The sequence below is a fragment of the Monodelphis domestica genome, chromosome 6 (genome assembly GCF_027887165.1).
Source record: "Monodelphis domestica isolate mMonDom1 chromosome 6, mMonDom1.pri, whole genome shotgun sequence".
NCBI classification, from domain to species: Eukaryota; Metazoa; Chordata; class Mammalia; order Didelphimorphia; family Didelphidae; genus Monodelphis; species Monodelphis domestica.
In genome coordinates, this window is record NC_077232.1 from 157047023 (window position 1) to 157064785 (window position 17763).

Here is a 17763-nt window from a genome sequence, read left to right on the forward strand (position 1 = left end):
ACCCATCATTAGTCCTGGCTGTTTAGGAGACTTGAATTCTAAGTCCTCCCTTTATCAGCAACTGTGTGTCTTTAGACAGTCACCTTTTCTGGGGCTCAGAAGCCTTATCTATTAAGGTAAGGGTTGTAGATAGGTCCTGGAGGGTCTCTTGGAACTTTTATGTCCTTTGATTTGGTGACTACTGATTTCATTATCTATAGCAATGGTTCAAGGCATTCTTATTTTGTAAGTAGCCAGAAGTGACTGCTATTATTATATTATCTCTCTAGGAAAAGAGAGGAAAGGAAGCAGAGTATTGGGGTTTGGAAATGGGGAGAGTAGCTTTAGAATCACTGACTAAAATCTAGAAAATAACACAGAGGTTTTCTAGCCCAACATCCTCATTTTACAAATGAAGACATGGGCTCAGTGATGTGAAATGACTTGCCCAAGGTCACAATGGTAGGAATTAGCAGAATTCTTGGAATTCTGCTTTATTTTTAGGACTGCTATAGCTCTTTGACTGCCAAGATAAGAGGAATTATGTGCTTCATTATTTACCCTCATTTCCAGAAACAGTAAACTAAAAACATTGTAACATGGCTTTTTTTAAAATTCCAGAATGTGAATATAATCCATAACAAAAGAGACAACTCCAAGAATCTTTGTTACCATAAATATATTTGTAAAATATACAAAGTAACATCCTACATAAAAATGTTGATAACTGTATAAAAAGTACATTAAAATCTTAATGTATATGGCAACAGAAAGTCACCCTCTGCATTGCCAGCAGTTTACAATAATAGACTTTGCATTTTTATAACAGCTTTTATCCAAACATTCAAAGACGAATAGATGTTAGTACATATGTTATGCCTCACAACAGCCATATGAGGTAGGCCAGTATATCATTTAACAGACAGAGCAATTGAGGTTAAAGATTGATATGATAATTTATACAATGGGAGGTATAAGATCAGTCAGCAAAGTAGAGACCAAACTAATTCTAGAGCATGGGAGGCCTGTGATGCACCTATGAGTCAGAACCGATTTGGTAATGCTGCAACTTACAGCTTCAACTGTTGCTGTCATTTCAAAAATGTAATTAAATTAAACTGAATTAAGGAATACATAGCCATAATACCTTTAGAGAAAAAAAGCTCACAGCATAGAGATCGACAAAGTATCAATCTAACTAAAATGAAAATTCTAAGTGAGAAATCAGAAGGATACACTAGTATGGTACCCATCAGTCCAGTAAAATGGAAATTTCTAAAAGGGTCCTATGCTTCTTTTTCTTAATATCCAAGAAGCTTGGGAAGAGCATGAGCAGGTTTTTATTATTAACCAAATACATGTTGAACACCATAGAGACTGCCCAGAAAACTTTGGAAGTTTTTGCCTACAAAAGACAGGAGTTTTATTTTATGTTTATCTTGCTTCCCCTAGTGGTATTCAACAACTATATTTGTTTTGATCCAGAACATGGTTTCTTTATTGTTTGCATCTCCTGATGTAGAAACTGCATCCACCAGTGCAGATCACTAATAGGTGGGGTTTTAAAAATATACAGTACTAAAGAATTTTTTCTGGAATGGAGAAATTAAATAACTGGCCAAAGTTCACACAGCCGTGTGTGTGTCAGAAGCACTATTTGAACCTACTTTTTACTGACTCTAAGGCTAGTGTACTATCCACTACACCATACAGTCTCTATTTTTACTGTTACCTGCTATTCACATGGAATTTAAGAATTAGCATTCCTATAAAATGAAAATACAATAGGAACATTCCCTCTTAAATCTAGTCAGTACTTATAGGTTAATGATTATTATGAGATTTTTCTCAAGCTTCTATCTTTCTCACATATGGCACCTTTAAAAAACAAACTAGCAAAAATTAATAAAACTTGGTACCATCTGTGAGAGCTGCTAAGCGAGGCTTTTTCAGTAACCCGGTGTATTTCAACTTGATTCAAGAAACATTTTAGAACTCTTCACTGTGTATAAGGTACTGAGCGAGGCATTTGGTTTAGAGACAAAGAAAAAATAAATATTGCCTGCTCTCAAAAAACTTGCATTCTATGGGGGGAGAGGCAGTTAGGGGATACCAATGTTACAGATAAGTAATAAACACAGGTAATTACAGATAAGTAATAAATATGAGGTAATTTGAGGAAAGAGAGACTGACAACCATGGGGGGAGAGAGATCAAGACAAAAAAAAATGAAAAACACAAGTTAGACTCTTCATTAATAATTCACAGCTACAAGAGAATGTGCTTTGCACATTGTTCTCTGAGTTGAGCATAAATGCATCTGGAATCTCCATGCTGCTGTTGAAGCCAGTAGATCTTAGTATCTCATGACATCTTGTTTATGGGCAAAAGTTCTTTGAAACATATTAATCAGAAATGCAAATCATTATGAAAGTCCAGGAATTCCCTCATGGATTTTTTTGCAAATGAAATTAAATCAATCATATGGTTTTAAGAAAATATATTTAGACAAATTATTTTAAGTTGGGTGAAGTTTGAAGCATATGAAGAAGAATTTGTACTATCCATGATCCCAAAATGTGAGCCTATTCTTTGTGAATCCTGGCTCTCTTGTTAATGTTCTGTCCTTTGAGCTATTGCTCTCAGGTAAGATTTCAGACTTTATATATGAATATCTATGCTCAGGCACTGGTGGATAGTGTAAATAAGTAACATAATTCAGTTACTGTGTCCCTAGAAGAAATGGTTCTACCTATGGTACCCAACCACAATTAAAGTGGTTGTATTTATTGCGAGAATCAAGAAATGGGAAGAATTGATAGACAATGTTGGAATTTCCCTCATATTTTAGAGGAAAATGCCTTCTCCCTTCTCCATGGGGGGGAAAAACATTATAAATAAATTCGGGAAGGTCTTCTTAGCAAAGAGATGTGGGGACTAGAGGTACAAAATGTTGAATGCATTATCAGACACATTGATTTGGGGGAATTATATTTCATCATTTTAAGGATAGGTCTAATAGGTGGGGGCATGGGAATGGATATGATGTTAAAACAAGAGATATTAATAAGACTTATTTTTAAAATCATATTAGGGAGGTCCTTTGTTAGGACTTTGTTTTATCTGTCATCATAGTTTCCATTTTCTTCATGGTAGGACGAATATAAGTGATTTGCACATCAGAAAATAAATAGGAGCCTTTTGTTATTCACTATGTCTTCAGGCCATTGACCCAGACCTTATGCAGATGAAAAATACATATGATGTAAGAATTTCAAATGAATATTACTTATATAGAATGCTTGCATTTTACTCAACAGCAGACTTTGCATTATATACCAATTTTTGAATTAATCCAGTTCAGATACTGAGTCACTTGAGTATAGACTCCAGGTCTTTTGGGAAGAGCACATGATTCTCCCCAACTTACTATTCCAATAAGGTACCAGATATCCCTGTGATCAGGATAAACCAGAGGTCCCCCAGAATCACCCTAGGGAAAAAGAAATAAGAAGATAAATATCCAGTAGAGTACTGTAGTTTAGTAGGATAAGAAGAATTGAAATTGAACAAAAACTAAGCATTATGTTACGGAATACCTCCATAACTTGCAAATAAATCTTGCAATTAAACATTTTATTATTCCATTGTAGGAATCAACTGTACTATTTAGCATTTAGAGTATTTGAAAACAATCTCTAATTTGTTAAAGAAGTATAATATACCCTCATTAGGATATAATTAATCTTAATTTATGAGAATATAGGGGACATTTCCTCAAATTTTGCTTTTTTCAAAAGTTCACATCACTTTCTAAGTCTTTAAGACTGATCTCTGTTTAATCTGTGGACAATTTACCCTTGGGCACATGAAATATGGTTCATAATTCCATAGAGTAGTTTTTGATAATTTTGGAATACTAAATATCTGTCTAAAAGTGATTAATATTAACATTAAACCTACCTTACAGGCATCAACTTTTCCTTCCATGAATCCAGCACATAGCATTCCCTTTTTTATAAGGCCATTATACACATCTGTTCTGTTACACACTTCGGTGCTAATGGTTTCCACTCTAGCTTGGCGAAGAATGTTTTGAGTTGGTCCTATGAACACAAAAGGTCTTTAGTGACTAGCAAGGTCAAGACAAGACAAGATCAAGTATATGAATAAATTTATTAAGATCACTTGAATATTGTTCAATGTTCATTTTTCATCCTGTAAAAATATGGATAGTGTGAGCCATGAACATGTATGAATCAATGTAACATATCATCATCATCATCATATCATAGTAACAAAATATGAATTTGATTGCTTTGTTCCAGTTTCTGAATCCCTTCCAAAATAGCTCACTTGGATAGAGTACTTCAGTTTTAAAAAATGCTTTCCTTACAACTGTGTAGTTGGTAGTATAAATATCATTCTTTCATTTTACAGATAAGGAAACTAAGACCAAGAATTAACTTACATCTCACCTGACTTCACTTTCTATTAGAGTAGACTGTATCTCTTTGAAAGATGAACCTAAACTTGTTTTGCCAATAACAAATAACTAGATCTCTGTTTACAATTAAACTATGCAATTTAAAAATACTCACCATCATCTACTATAGATCCAAATCCCGTGACAAACACACTTGTTTGAGGTGGCAATTTTATATAAGATTCTGGGAGGCAAACTCGTTGGATGTCATTGGAATATTCAATTTGTTCAGCTAGTTGCAACAAAGCAATATCATTTTCATGTGTGATGTTGTTGTACTTTTCATGAACAATAATTGTGCCAACATTTCGTTTTGCTAAAGGTGGAATGATTGTTGTTCCAAAGGTCACAAACCATTCTTTTGGATTCTTGGTTCTGCAAAAAATTTAAACAGGTACTGTTTTGTATAATGTGCAAGGATTAGCCTTCAGATAATGTGCTAAGTTTAACCTCTACCTTTAACAAGTAGAGGTATCAGGATGTACAACTTTATGTTGAAAAAGAGACCATGAAGTAAAGTGAGTCCAACCTTTTCATTTACTACAGAAAACAACTAAGGCATGGAAAGTCGAAGAAACGTATCCAGTGCTTTGTATATAGTTATTAACTGAGTTACATTTAGAGTCTATGTGTCTCAATATTTAGTCCAGAAGTTTTTCACTATTTGGAGCATTAAAATTTTTCTAACTGCCATAAAATAGAATTTAAACATGCAATTATAATTTTGCAATATTTAAGGAATCATCATGGATACTCTTTCCATTGGTGTGGATCATATGCCAAAGGTAGACAGTCTTTAAAAATTACTATACCCTCCCCCCACAAAAAAAATCTCCCTACAGCTAATCTGTTGATGAAGGAACATAACTAGAATAATCCTTGTACACCAAACTTAGAGTCTTCCACCAAGCCTATACCTGAAGCTTTTCCAGCTTGATAAGAACTGCTAAATATTGAATTCCACTGGAAAGATGTTCTAGAACCAGGAATGATTTTTTTTCTGGAATCTCTTAAATGAAATGAGACATCAAAATAAGTATTTAGCGGAGGTTAACAACAGCAATAATAAACTTTTTGGAACCCTAAAATGGTCCAGAACAGAGCTTGAAAGAATTCTCACAAAACTCCCTATTATATCACAATACGGAATCCATCACCATTAGAGAAGAAGGAAAGAGAGATAAGCATTTAAATAGTTTCTACTCTGTGCCAGGCACTATGATAAGTACATTTTTGTCTCTGGTAGCTTCTGGAAGAATGAACACTTCTTTGGCACAAAGAAAGGAGGGTGATGATTAATAGATATAACTAAAGTATATGATAAGCTTGCAGTGGCAATTCTCAAAACATTTTTGTTCTTAGGACAAACTTACACTAAAAAATTATTGTGGATTCCAAAGAACCTTTGTTTTCAAAGGGCTAGATGATGCAGTAGGTAAAGCACTGTACCCAGAGTCAGAAAAAATATGTGTTCAAATCAGGTCTCAGATACCTAATAGCTGTATAAATCATTCAACTTCTGTCTCACTCAGTTTTTACAACAGAAAATGGGGGAAACAATAGAACCTCTTTTCAGGGTTGTTATACAAAGCAAATGAAATAATATTTTAAAGCACTTTCACATAATATCTTACTGTAGGTGCTTAATAAACATTTCTTTTCAACTTTCATTATGTAGGTTATACCTATCAATATTTAATTTAAAGATTGAAAGTGATAATTTTTTAAAAATTATTAATTCATCACATTAGCATAAATAATTTTTTAAATCTGTATTTTTCAAAAACAAAAAATAGAAGTATAGCATTGTTTTACAAATTTTCACAAATCTTTTAAATATTTGGTTTAATAATAGTTTGGCTCTCATATCTGCTTCTTCATTCAGCCTGCTGTGATGCTGCGTATGAAGAAAATCTGGGCACAGATATGTAATTGGAAAAAAGAGGAATATTTTAAAAGACAACTTCAAAACATTATTATGAAAATAATGTTGATCTCCCAAGCCCCTTGAAAAGTCTCAGAAATCTCACAGGTTCCTAGATTTTACTTTGAAAAACTCTGACCTACAGAAATACTTTGAGAACAGATATCATTTCACCCAGCAATATTCAAGGCACATAATGGGTTTATAGCATTGGATTTGAAAATGTAACTGAAATTAATTTATTTGTAGATGAATCCTATGAAATGACTAAAATCCAAGAATGGATTTAAAAGTCCTTCTGTGGGCAATATCTACATGAATTTACCAACACTCGCTTGACAGAGATGACATAAAAAATGACTGAATCATGTGGATTTGCTTATGGAGATTCTTGAATTTAAGATGGCAGTTCACAATCAAGTCATTGGCAAATTCTAAAAAGTTATCAGTCAGTCAACGAATACATATTTATTAAGCACTTGCCTTGTGCCCGGTACTCTTTTAGGTCCTAGAGATGCACTTACAAAGAAGAAAACAATCCTTATTTATAATTATTTTATATTTAACTACTTAAGGAGACTAAATGTAGTGATAATTGTAGATTATGTTAGGATATGGTTTAAAGTATTCAACACATCATTAGAGTCTGTAAAAATATGTTTATCAATCACATGTCTAACAAGATATGACTATAAGTGTTTACATATATTTATATACATATATACGTATGTATGTATACACCACTAGTTTTATAGTTACAAGGTAATATCTTGCTAGGTATGTGGTGGGTACATAAACTTATTTTTCATTAACAGATTATATATTTTTCTTGCTCCCATATCCCCATTAAAAAAATTAAAACAACATCTATATAATGAATATATATTGTCAAAATTAATTCCTGCTATGGCTATGTATTTTTTTATAATAATATAAAATACTTGTCTCAGACTATCCCTTGAGCCAATCACTCTTCTCTCCTGAATTGGGTACATGCTTCATAATGGATCCTCCAGAATCATAGTCTTTTTTGGTATATATGTATGTATGTCTCTATACATGTATGTATAGTTATATATATAATATTGTATATAATGTGTACATGTATGTATCAGACCATATAAAGGATACATATGTAATTAAAAACAATAGTTTAAGAGATGTAAATGTACCAGATATCCATAATTTTCAAGATAGTTGGAACAAAAAGCTTTTAAAATATGAAGACCTAGCAGAGGAGTTCAAATCCATATGGACACAGGATTAGACTCAGGTCATTCTTGTCATCCCATGTGCTCCTAGAGTATATTGAAGATACTTTCAGTGAACCAAAGAAGGTGAGCTTCCATCCTTATATTTTTTAATGAATTACAAAATGCAACGATTTTAATCTATCTGTACAATAGTCCACAAAATATTAAATGTAAAGTAATAATAATAGGACAGCATTTAATGCCAAGAACATTTCTATTGGGACCCCTTTAAAAAGATGAAGAATGAAATAACAATACTACAAATAGAATATATCTATGTAGCATTTTCTGATAGTAAAGTGCTTTCATATGAAGTATTTCATTTGATCCTCACCTTATCCAGTTAGGAAAGCAGTATAAAGATTATTATCCCTATTTTGCCTATGAAGCAACAAGCAGAACTGAATGACTTAATCACATAGCTAGTAAATGGCAGGGTAAGAATTCAAGTCAAAGTATTCTTAAGAAGCTTTTATACTGAACTTTGCTGATATTATCACATTTTCCCCTTACAGCAACTCTATTAGGAAGGTGCTATTGATATCCTCTTGTTATAGATGAGGAAACAGAGGCAGGCAGAGAAGTTAAGTGGCTTGACCAAGGTCACAGAGGTAGTAAATATTTGTAGCTATCTAGCTGTCTTTAAGTCCAGATCTCTCTACTCCCTCTTAGGTTTATATGGCAAATGTGAAAAGCTTTCAAATGGCATTTAGCTTACTAAAACTAAGATTTAGGTGGGATTTTTATTATTTGCTGGGTTTTTTACTATCATTTTCTTCATTTTTGCCAGAAATGTTAGAAAAAGACAAACTATGTACACAGAAGCAACTAAGTGGTTCAGTAACTAAAGTGCTGAGCTTAGAGTGAGGAAGGTCCAAATTCAAATCTAACATCAGACATTTACTTGCTGTATGACCCTGAGCAAGTCACTAAATCTCTGGTTGCCTCAAGTTCCTTGACTATAAAATGGGGATAATAATGGTGCCTACCTCTTAGGGTTGTTGTAAGGGTATAATGTAAGACTATTTGTAAAATAAGAGAAGTTGAGTAACTTCTCCAGTAAGGATTTGGGGTAAGCATTTGAACCCAATTCTTCCTGACACCAAGACCAATGTTCTATCCTGTTTGTCACCTAATTTGCTTTTAACAACACATCCAAGGACCTCCAGGGGGAGAGAGATCATGGGCTCCTAAAGTTATCAGTTATACTTCCGGATACCTCAAGTTTAGGAAGATTTTTCTTACATTTCCTGAAAGCTTCTTTTCTGTAATGACATCCATTTATCCTTTTCTTTCCTTCTAGAGCCACTGAGAATAAATCTAAATTTCCTTCTTAGGTCTTCAGATACTTGAAGATTGTTTTCAGGATTTTCCTATGTCTTCTATCCTCTAAGCAAGGCACAAACATTTTCTTTCACTGGTCCTCATATGGCATGAACTTCAGAAGTTAGAATGTCCTGATCAACTTCGTCTGGTACTCTAGTTTATCGATGCTCTTTTTAAAAGGTACTTCTCAGAAATGAACACAGTACTCCAGATGTGGTCTGAGCAGGGCTGAATTTATGAATCTCATCTATTCCTGAGTGCTAAGTCTTTCTGAATGGAACCTAAGATACCATTTGCTTTTTGGGGATTCATATTAACCTTATATTGACCACTAAAACTCTCCAATCATTTTAGAAAAGTTCTATTTAGCCAGGTCTCCCCAACATTGTACTAGTGAAACTGATTTTTGAATTTATGATAAGAATTTACTTATACCTCTATTAAATTCAATATTACTTGAATTAAAGCAATGTGCCAGACTGTCAAGAGCTTTTTAGAAAATTATATCTTGCTACATATATAGTCATATGAAAAAAATGTTCTAAATTACTATTGATTAGAGAAGTTTGAATTAAAACAACTCTGAGGTACCACCTCATACATCAGAATGATCAGCATGACAGAAGAGAAAAATGATCAATGTCAGAAGGAATGTGAAAAAATTAGGACATTAATGCCCTGCTAGTAGAGTTGTGTTCTGATGCAACCATTCTGGAGAACAATTTGGAACTATACCCAAAGGGTTCTAAAATTGTGCATATCCTTTGATTCATCAACACTACTACAAAGGCTATATCCTAAAGAGATTTAAAAATGGGGGAAAGGACCTATTTGTTCAAAAATATTAATATTCATAGCAGTTCTTTTTTATAGTAGCAAAAAATTAGAAAATAAGGAGATGACATCCAATTGGGGCTGACCATGTTTTGGTATATGATTATAATGGAACACTTGCACTAAATGAAATGACAAGTAAAATGATTTCAGAGAAACCTGGAAAGACTTACATAAACTGATCCAGGGTATAGTGAGCAGAATCAAAAGAACATTATGCCCAGTAAGAGCAATAACATGACCTAGCTATTCTCAGAAATACTGTGATTAAAGATCATTCCAAAGGACTCATGATGAAAAATGCCACCCACTTCCAGAGAAAGAACTGAAAGAGTCTTCATGCAGAACAGAACATACTATTTCTCTTTTTCTTCTTTTTTATTTTTTGGTTGAGATCTCTTCCACAAAATTATTTATACAGACAAATATACTTTACATGATTGCACATGTAAACTTTATATCAGATTGCTTAATGTCTTAGGGAGTAGGGAGCTGAGAGTGGGGGTAAGGGGAAAAATTTAGAACTCAAAAATTGTTAAAGAATGATAACAATTTTTGCATGTAATTGGGGGAAGTAAAATGTAATTTAAAAAAGAGGGCAGCTCTATACAGCAGTGAATTAAGAGCCAGACTCAGAGAAGGGAAGTTCTGGGTTCAAATCTAACCTCAGATACTTCCCAAATTTGGGACTTTTGGCAAGTCACTTAACCCCAATTGTCTAGCCCTCACCACTCTTCTGCCTTTCAATCAATATATGATATTATCTGATACAGAAGGTAAGAGATTCTAAAATAAATTAATTAAATGAAAAAGAAAACCTTATTTTTATATCAACTTTGTTTTCTAATATATTTTTTCTTCTTCCCAGAGAGACATCCCCTTAAAGCAAGAATTGAAAAGGTGGGGGCAAACAATTATGTAAAAGTAAATAATGCACCAACCAACTCATGTCATAATGTAATATTACACAACTACAATCCTCTCTCTCTGCAAAGATGGGAAGAAATACATTCTTATTTCTCTTCAATGGAGCAAACTTGATTATCAAATAGCACAACACTTTATTTCAATTTTCTCAGTATTCTCCATTTACATTGTCATAGTATATGTATATCTATATTAATATAGGTGATTTGTCATTCAGTATATTAGCTACCTTTCCTATTTTTTTGGCCAAACTATCCAAATAATCTACAAAATTATGTAATAAATATTTACTGAGACTTCAGTATGTGTACTATACCAGGAACTGTTGTAAAAGCTTTTATTTTATGGCACAATGTTCATGAGGGCATTTGTAACTCTGCTTATCAATTCATAAGAGCGGTACAACCAAAGTGCTATAAGAGTCTCTTGAAAGGGAGGAGAAAAGGTTGTTGTTGTTTTTTTCAGAAGAGAGGAAAGTAGAATGGAGGAGGAAGAATAAAACTGGAAGTGTGACCATATTTTGTGCAAGAGAAAATTAGGCATATTTGAAGATGATGAGGTTTTCCATTCTTTACCCACACAAAGGCTGTCACTTGATGGTGATAAAATACAGGAAATAGAATCATTGACTGTTAGAACTGTTTGAGACTTGAGAGAGCCTGATCTAAGACCCTCATTTCACAGATGAGAAAACTGAAGTCTGAAGAGAAAATAACTTACCCACACAGAGTAGTTGGTATACATTAGTCCTTGTGAACTTACTTCTGAAAACAGTGAGCTGCTGTCACAATCCATGTGTTACTGATCAAGCTGCCACCACATTGGTGGCCAGCATCCTTTAACTGGAGGCTGGTTTGCCAGGGCCACTCTCCTGTTAATGCAGCTGAAGTACCCATGACTATCCTGTCAGTTGTTGAAGCTGCTGTTAATGGCAAGGATCCTGAGGTTGTCCGTATCCCACAACCTGCCACAGAAAGACTAATTAGTTTTCATTAAAAAAAAATAAAGAAATATCATTCAGGATTCACTTGATTAATTTTTGTTGTCATGATATCTAGTCAATTTTTGTCATTTTCCCTTGAAACAGATTTAGAGATGGAAGGGAATTAGTCCAACCCCCTCATTTTGCAGATGAGGAAATGAAGGACTAGATTGGTCAATATTGTCCCTATTCTTCCATCCATAATACTTGGCCTCAGAAAGTACCTTATAGTATTTTCTATTGATCAATAGAAAGTTTAGGAACAGTCCTTACTAAAATTGAATAGGATGGAATTTCTAGAGTTGAAAAGGTTATTTTCTAGACATCTAGATCATCTAGTCCAGTCCATTCATCTTACAGATGAAGATCTGGGCATTCCCAAGATCTTGAAGGCAGTAAATAACGGCACCAGGAATTGTACTCAAGTCATCTGACACAGAATTGAGTGTTCTTTCCACAATTCTACATTACTATATTTTGAATTCATACATTTTCAAATATTAGAGCTCTAGTTCAATATCCAGCATTTCTAAGCATTGATTTCCCAGTGCCTAGGTTATGATATTGAACTAGCATTAATAAAGCCCTACTTTCAAGTCGATCAAAAAATGATACCTTTTAAGTTATCTCTATTATTGTAACTTAGAGATAGAGTATTCTAAAAGGAAAACAGCTAACATCTTCCCCAAGTTAGGTTTACAAATTTGTAATGAATTTGTAACACCTTCCATTGATAAGGGCTTCATTGGAGAGAACTGCATGATATTGTATTATACAATAGTATTGAAAAACAAGTTGAAAAGAGAGGTAAACATTAATGAGAGAAAAAAAATCTACATCATCAAAATCAAAAAGTCATTCAAATATGGACATTTTGAAATACTCTTTAGGACAATATGGTACTGGAGAAGTCTTAAGTTCTATTTTTTTTTCCTTTGGGACCTAGCATAATAGATATAATTGTATGTTTCCTAAACATAAGGTATTTGTCTTAAATTAAATCACTGTGAGACAGACTCTGACTAAAAGGTCTTCCTGATTTTTACTCATTAACTATGGTTACAAAATTTTTTTGTTTCCTTTGGGAGGAGGGGACTGGACCTGTGTGTTTCATTGTTCTCTGGGGGAACTCCCTCTATTAATTATGGCATTTATGTAGCATTTTGAGGTTTAAAAGTGCTTTGCAAATATGTTATCTTACTTTAGCTTCCCCACAATCCTGCAGATAGGTATTATTATTATTATTATTCTCTTTGTATACATGTGGAAACTAAGGGCAGACAGAAATTAAGTGAATTCCCTGAAGCGAGTAAATATCTGAAGCTGGATTTGACTTAGAGCTTCCTGATTGACTCTAGAGATTTAGCTATAGGACCTCATACTCATTAATTAACTAATCTGCACAAGTAGAAATTTATCTGGATGTGAAGACTTCAGAGAATTGCTCGAAATAGTAAAAATGACTTTCTCAGATTATGTGCTGGAGGGAGGATTTGACCCCAGCCTTCCTGACTCCAATGTCAGTGTGTTTGTTTGTTTGTTTATAGACAATGTCACTCTGTTTCTTATCCTTGTCATCAACTGTGGATCATGCTATGGAAAAATTAAATATGCTTTTAAACTCACGGCTGTTGAGAAGGTCTCTTGTCCTCAAGGAATCAATGGCTAAAACAAATGAAATATGAATACATTCACGTCATAAGAATGCTATGATAGTTGGCTTGATCAAGTGTTCTATAATAAGAATATTTATCACAAAGAATATATTACTCTGAAGATGGCTAAAGATAGGAAATATTAATGAGCAAATTATCAGTAAAAAGAATGAAGAAAGTTCTGTCTGACTGATACAAATTAGAGTGTCTTCTGATTTTAGATGCAATTATCTTTTGGTTTGTTTGTTTTGTTTCTTGACTGAGCACTAGAAAGCTGAAAAAGATGACACAAGCAGAGCTTTCTCTTGGGCAGGGCAAATTGAAATACTCAATATCTGATAATGCCATTGTTGCTAAGGGACTGATCTAGAGAAGGAGATAGCAAGTAGAGGCTGCTTTCCCAGCTCATACTAAAAAATATCTGAACATCTTTGTATCACATCAGTGTGCGATTACTTCTTCCATCACTGAGTCAAAGTAGACAGATCTCTTGTTCCTTCTTCCCTAAAGAGCCCTCAGGCTCATATTTGAACTTTATAATTTCTTTCCCCCTTTAAGTTACCTTTGAATTCAGATTACATTTGAATTTGGTATAGTATCTATTTATCTCTCTATACATATATACATATATGTATATATACACACATTAGTAATTTTGCATTAAATATTCACCTATCTGTGTGTTTGTTCTTGTATATATATAACTCTATGATTTAGTAATAGAGAATAAAGAAATGCAGTGTTATTGTCCTCAGATACTTGTTAAGGATAAACCAGGTCTAAGCTCCATAGGAAATATCCAGATATTCTATTTTCTTTGTCTCTATCCTTTTATATTCATATAAATATGTATTTAACAAGTATAAATATAGATTATTTATTATACTTTTACCTATTTGTCTACTTATATAACCTTTTGCCCTCTAGTTAGGCATGGAGTATAGTATTCTAATGACTCAGAGTTTTTATTAACAAACAATTGTATCTAGTAAATTATTAAATATTAATACAATACACATAATACATTTATTTTGATGAATTTATTATATTATATTGATATTGAATATTAAATTTATTAGATAAATTAATTATATAATTATTTGGTAAATAATGAATTCATAATGATGTGATATAAAAATAAAATAATTAATAATTAATTAACCTAGATTCAATACCTGTTTTAAGTAATTCTCAAAGAATTTATGTAAAATAAGATACCGAGCCCTAAATTTGTACTTGATTAATATCATCAACACTCATATATGTATAGTTCTTTAAGATTTAGTTTTAATTTGATGATTGGAAAAGGACTTCAAAATCTTACATTACCTCAGGTTCTTCATTATGACCATCATTTGTCATTGTAGGCTCTTCTAGAGCTATAAGTTTTGTGGAGAGTCCATGGCCTTTTTCCCTGGGGCCTTTTAGGATTTTTGAATGCATAATGACTGGCTATATACTTCTAGGCTAAAGGATGAGACCCTGTGCCCAAAATTTCAGTAGGAATCTGGAAACTGTGATAGAGACAGAACTTCTTTCAGTGATGGAGATAGAAACTTTTCTCCTTTATAAAGTTCCATCTTGGGTTTGGGAAAGTGATTAAGATATTAAATCAGAGGCTAAATTAAATCAAAATAACAAAAACAATGCTAAGCTAAGAAGAAGCCTAGACACTCTCTATAATGCTATCCTTATGTACCATTCCATTGTTTCCTAAAAGTAAACCTTTTTTAAGGTCCTTTATTTAATAAACCTTTAATACTTGATTAATTCAACCATAAAACTAACCTGACTTAATCCTCTATTATAATTCCAGGGGTACATAAATGACTGTAATGTTGGTGGCAGATTCTTGATAAAAATCATATGATGACTCCAATTCATATGTCACACAAAAACAATTAAATGGGGAAAACATGAAAACAAAGATGAACACTTGGGGCAGGGGTAGGGAATGGAGGGAAAGCCACTTACGTGTGATTTTAATTGAAGGACTGCTTATGGCCAAAGAGAACGTTTTGGTCTTCAGGGCTTGATATATTATACTTTCAAGTTTTTTCTTAATTCTTACTACACCAACTGAAGCAGGGTAACGAAAAAGGAGCAACGCAAGAACTTTCACACCATCTTTATCAGGGCTGTAGGTCATCCACAAAATAAAAGAAAAAGTCAGAATTGGCATTCCATCATCATCAACTCTTTCTATCCCACAAGTTATATTAACCAACCCAGTGGTACAATGGATAAGGCATTAGACCTAGAGTTCAGAAATGAGCTCAAATCTGACCTTGAATATATTTTAATTAGTATATATAATAGTAAAGTTAGCTAACATTGATGTAGTGCTTACTATGTGCCAGATCCTTTATGATTATTATCTCATTTGATCTTCACAACCCGAGGAAGTAGGTGCTATTATTATCTCCATTTTTCACAGGAAGAAACTGAAGCAAACTAGGAGATTAAGTGACTCACCAAGACTCATACAACTAGTAAGCATCTAAAATCAAATTTGAACTCCATTTTCCTGACTTCAGGTCTGATGATCTATCCACTTGGTTATCTAGCTCAAGCATTTGTAAACCCCTTTGCAAATCATAAAGTATTATGTAAGTGTATCATATCAAAATATCATATGTAGACCTACATCATTTTATTACACTTTGCAGATATTGTATTTTTTACAAATTGAAGGTTTGTAGCAACCCTGCATTGAGCAAGTCTATTTTTAGACCAACAGCATGTGCTCACATCATGTTTTTGTGTTCTATTTTGGTACTTCTTACACTGTTTCATACTTTTTCATTATTATTATATGTTATGATGCGTGGTGTTACTATTGGGGACATAATAAGACTGCTAACTTAATAAATGTCACATGGGTTCTGATTGCTCCACTAACTGGCTGTTTCCAGTCTCTCTCTCTCTCCCCTCAGGCTTCCCTATTCCCTGAGACACTACAGTACTGAAATTGGTCCAACTAATGATCCTACAATGGCCTCTAAGTGTTTGAGTGAAAGGAAGAGTCAATAAAGGTGGCAAATTTCATGTTGTCTTAGTTTAAGAAATTGCCACAGCCACCTCAATCTTCAGCAAGCACCACCCGGATCAGTCAATAACCATTAAAAGGTAATAAGGTATATTATTTATAATTATAAGGCAAAACCATCTACCAACAAAAAGTTGATAACTGACTGAAAGCTCCCATGATGGTAGCATTTTTTGGCAATAAAGTATTTTTAATTAAGGTACATATACTGCTCTTTTAGACATAATGCTTTTTCACACTTACTAAAGTTTAACTTAAGTATAACTTTATATGTACTGGGAAACAAAAAATTTGTTTAGCTTGTTCTTTATTGTGGTGACCTGGAACCTAACTTGCCTGTCAATGCTATCATTCACCTTTAATGCAACTAACGCACCTATGCAACATGTGATATAAAGCTAAAAACAATGTCATAAGTAGAGAACAAATAAATGATTTAAACATTAATAAAATCATATTATATTTTGTATATTTCTTTATTGGTAAAAGATTGGATATAAATAATGTATGTTTAAATTAAATCATTGTAAATGTGCCACCAGACTACTTACATAAACCAAAGGAATTCTTTTTAAAGTGATATGTTGGGGTGGGGTTTCTTAACTGTTAAATAGATTATCAGTCTATTTAATGTAAAAGAATCTATACCCAGAGGCACAGACTACTGATAGAAATTCCTTCTGGGTTGTTATGCTTTAATTCATGGGAGATGTCTAGTACGGCAGTGTCTTTTTGTATGTCTTTTTAAATCTGTACTAAGAACAGGTAGGAGTAGCTGAGTTTGAGATCTGTCAGTCATGTTCAGGTTAGCACTCTCCCTTCCAGGAAAGCCATAAGATAGAGTGTTTTCAATGGGAAACCTTATTGTACTACAAGCCCCAGACAATTAATTAATTTCATTATAATGGCAAATATTTAGGTATAGAAAGCCTGTTTCACATACCTCAGTTTGATAACATGGGATTTGATGAATCTTCCTTTCTGAGATGACTGTCGAAAGATCTTATACATCTATTTTGTTAAGGGAAAAAAAGATCAGACGGTACTTGAGATCAATAAAAGATAAAAAGGAAGAACACAGCATTCATAGCTGTTTTATGGTTTGTAAATCATTTCAATTTGAGAATTAAGAAAGTGGGATAGCTTATTCACACATACCAATTTAAATTTTCTATCTATAAAAAAATCAGGAAATTGGATGACCTCAGAATGCATTTACATCAGTAAGAGAAAATGTAATCAATGAGAATATAGTGTCAACATCATTAAGTTACATGATTAATTTAATTTAATTAATTCCCATTTCAACAGTTATGAGAGGCCTCACAATAAAGAGGCTATACTCAGA

The 17763-nt window shown here is 33.2% G+C and overlaps 1 protein-coding gene across 1 annotated transcript in view; it reads right to left on the reverse strand.

Moving 5' to 3' along the window:
- Positions 1–652: 652 nt before the first annotated feature.
- Positions 653–17763, reverse strand: part of TMPRSS11F (transmembrane serine protease 11F) — an 83162-nt gene continuing 66051 nt past the window's right edge. The window contains exons 4-10 of the mRNA XM_007496374.2: positions 17359–17426; positions 15341–15504; positions 13338–13376; positions 11492–11693; positions 4581–4840; positions 3943–4085; positions 653–3472 (exon numbers count right to left, since the gene is read on the reverse strand). Coding sequence (XP_007496436.1) covers positions 3311–3472; positions 3943–4085; positions 4581–4840; positions 11492–11693; positions 13338–13376; positions 15341–15504; positions 17359–17426 — 1038 coding nt within the window. The 3' untranslated portion in view covers positions 653–3310. The remainder of the gene's footprint in view (positions 3473–3942; positions 4086–4580; positions 4841–11491; positions 11694–13337; positions 13377–15340; positions 15505–17358; positions 17427–17763) is intronic.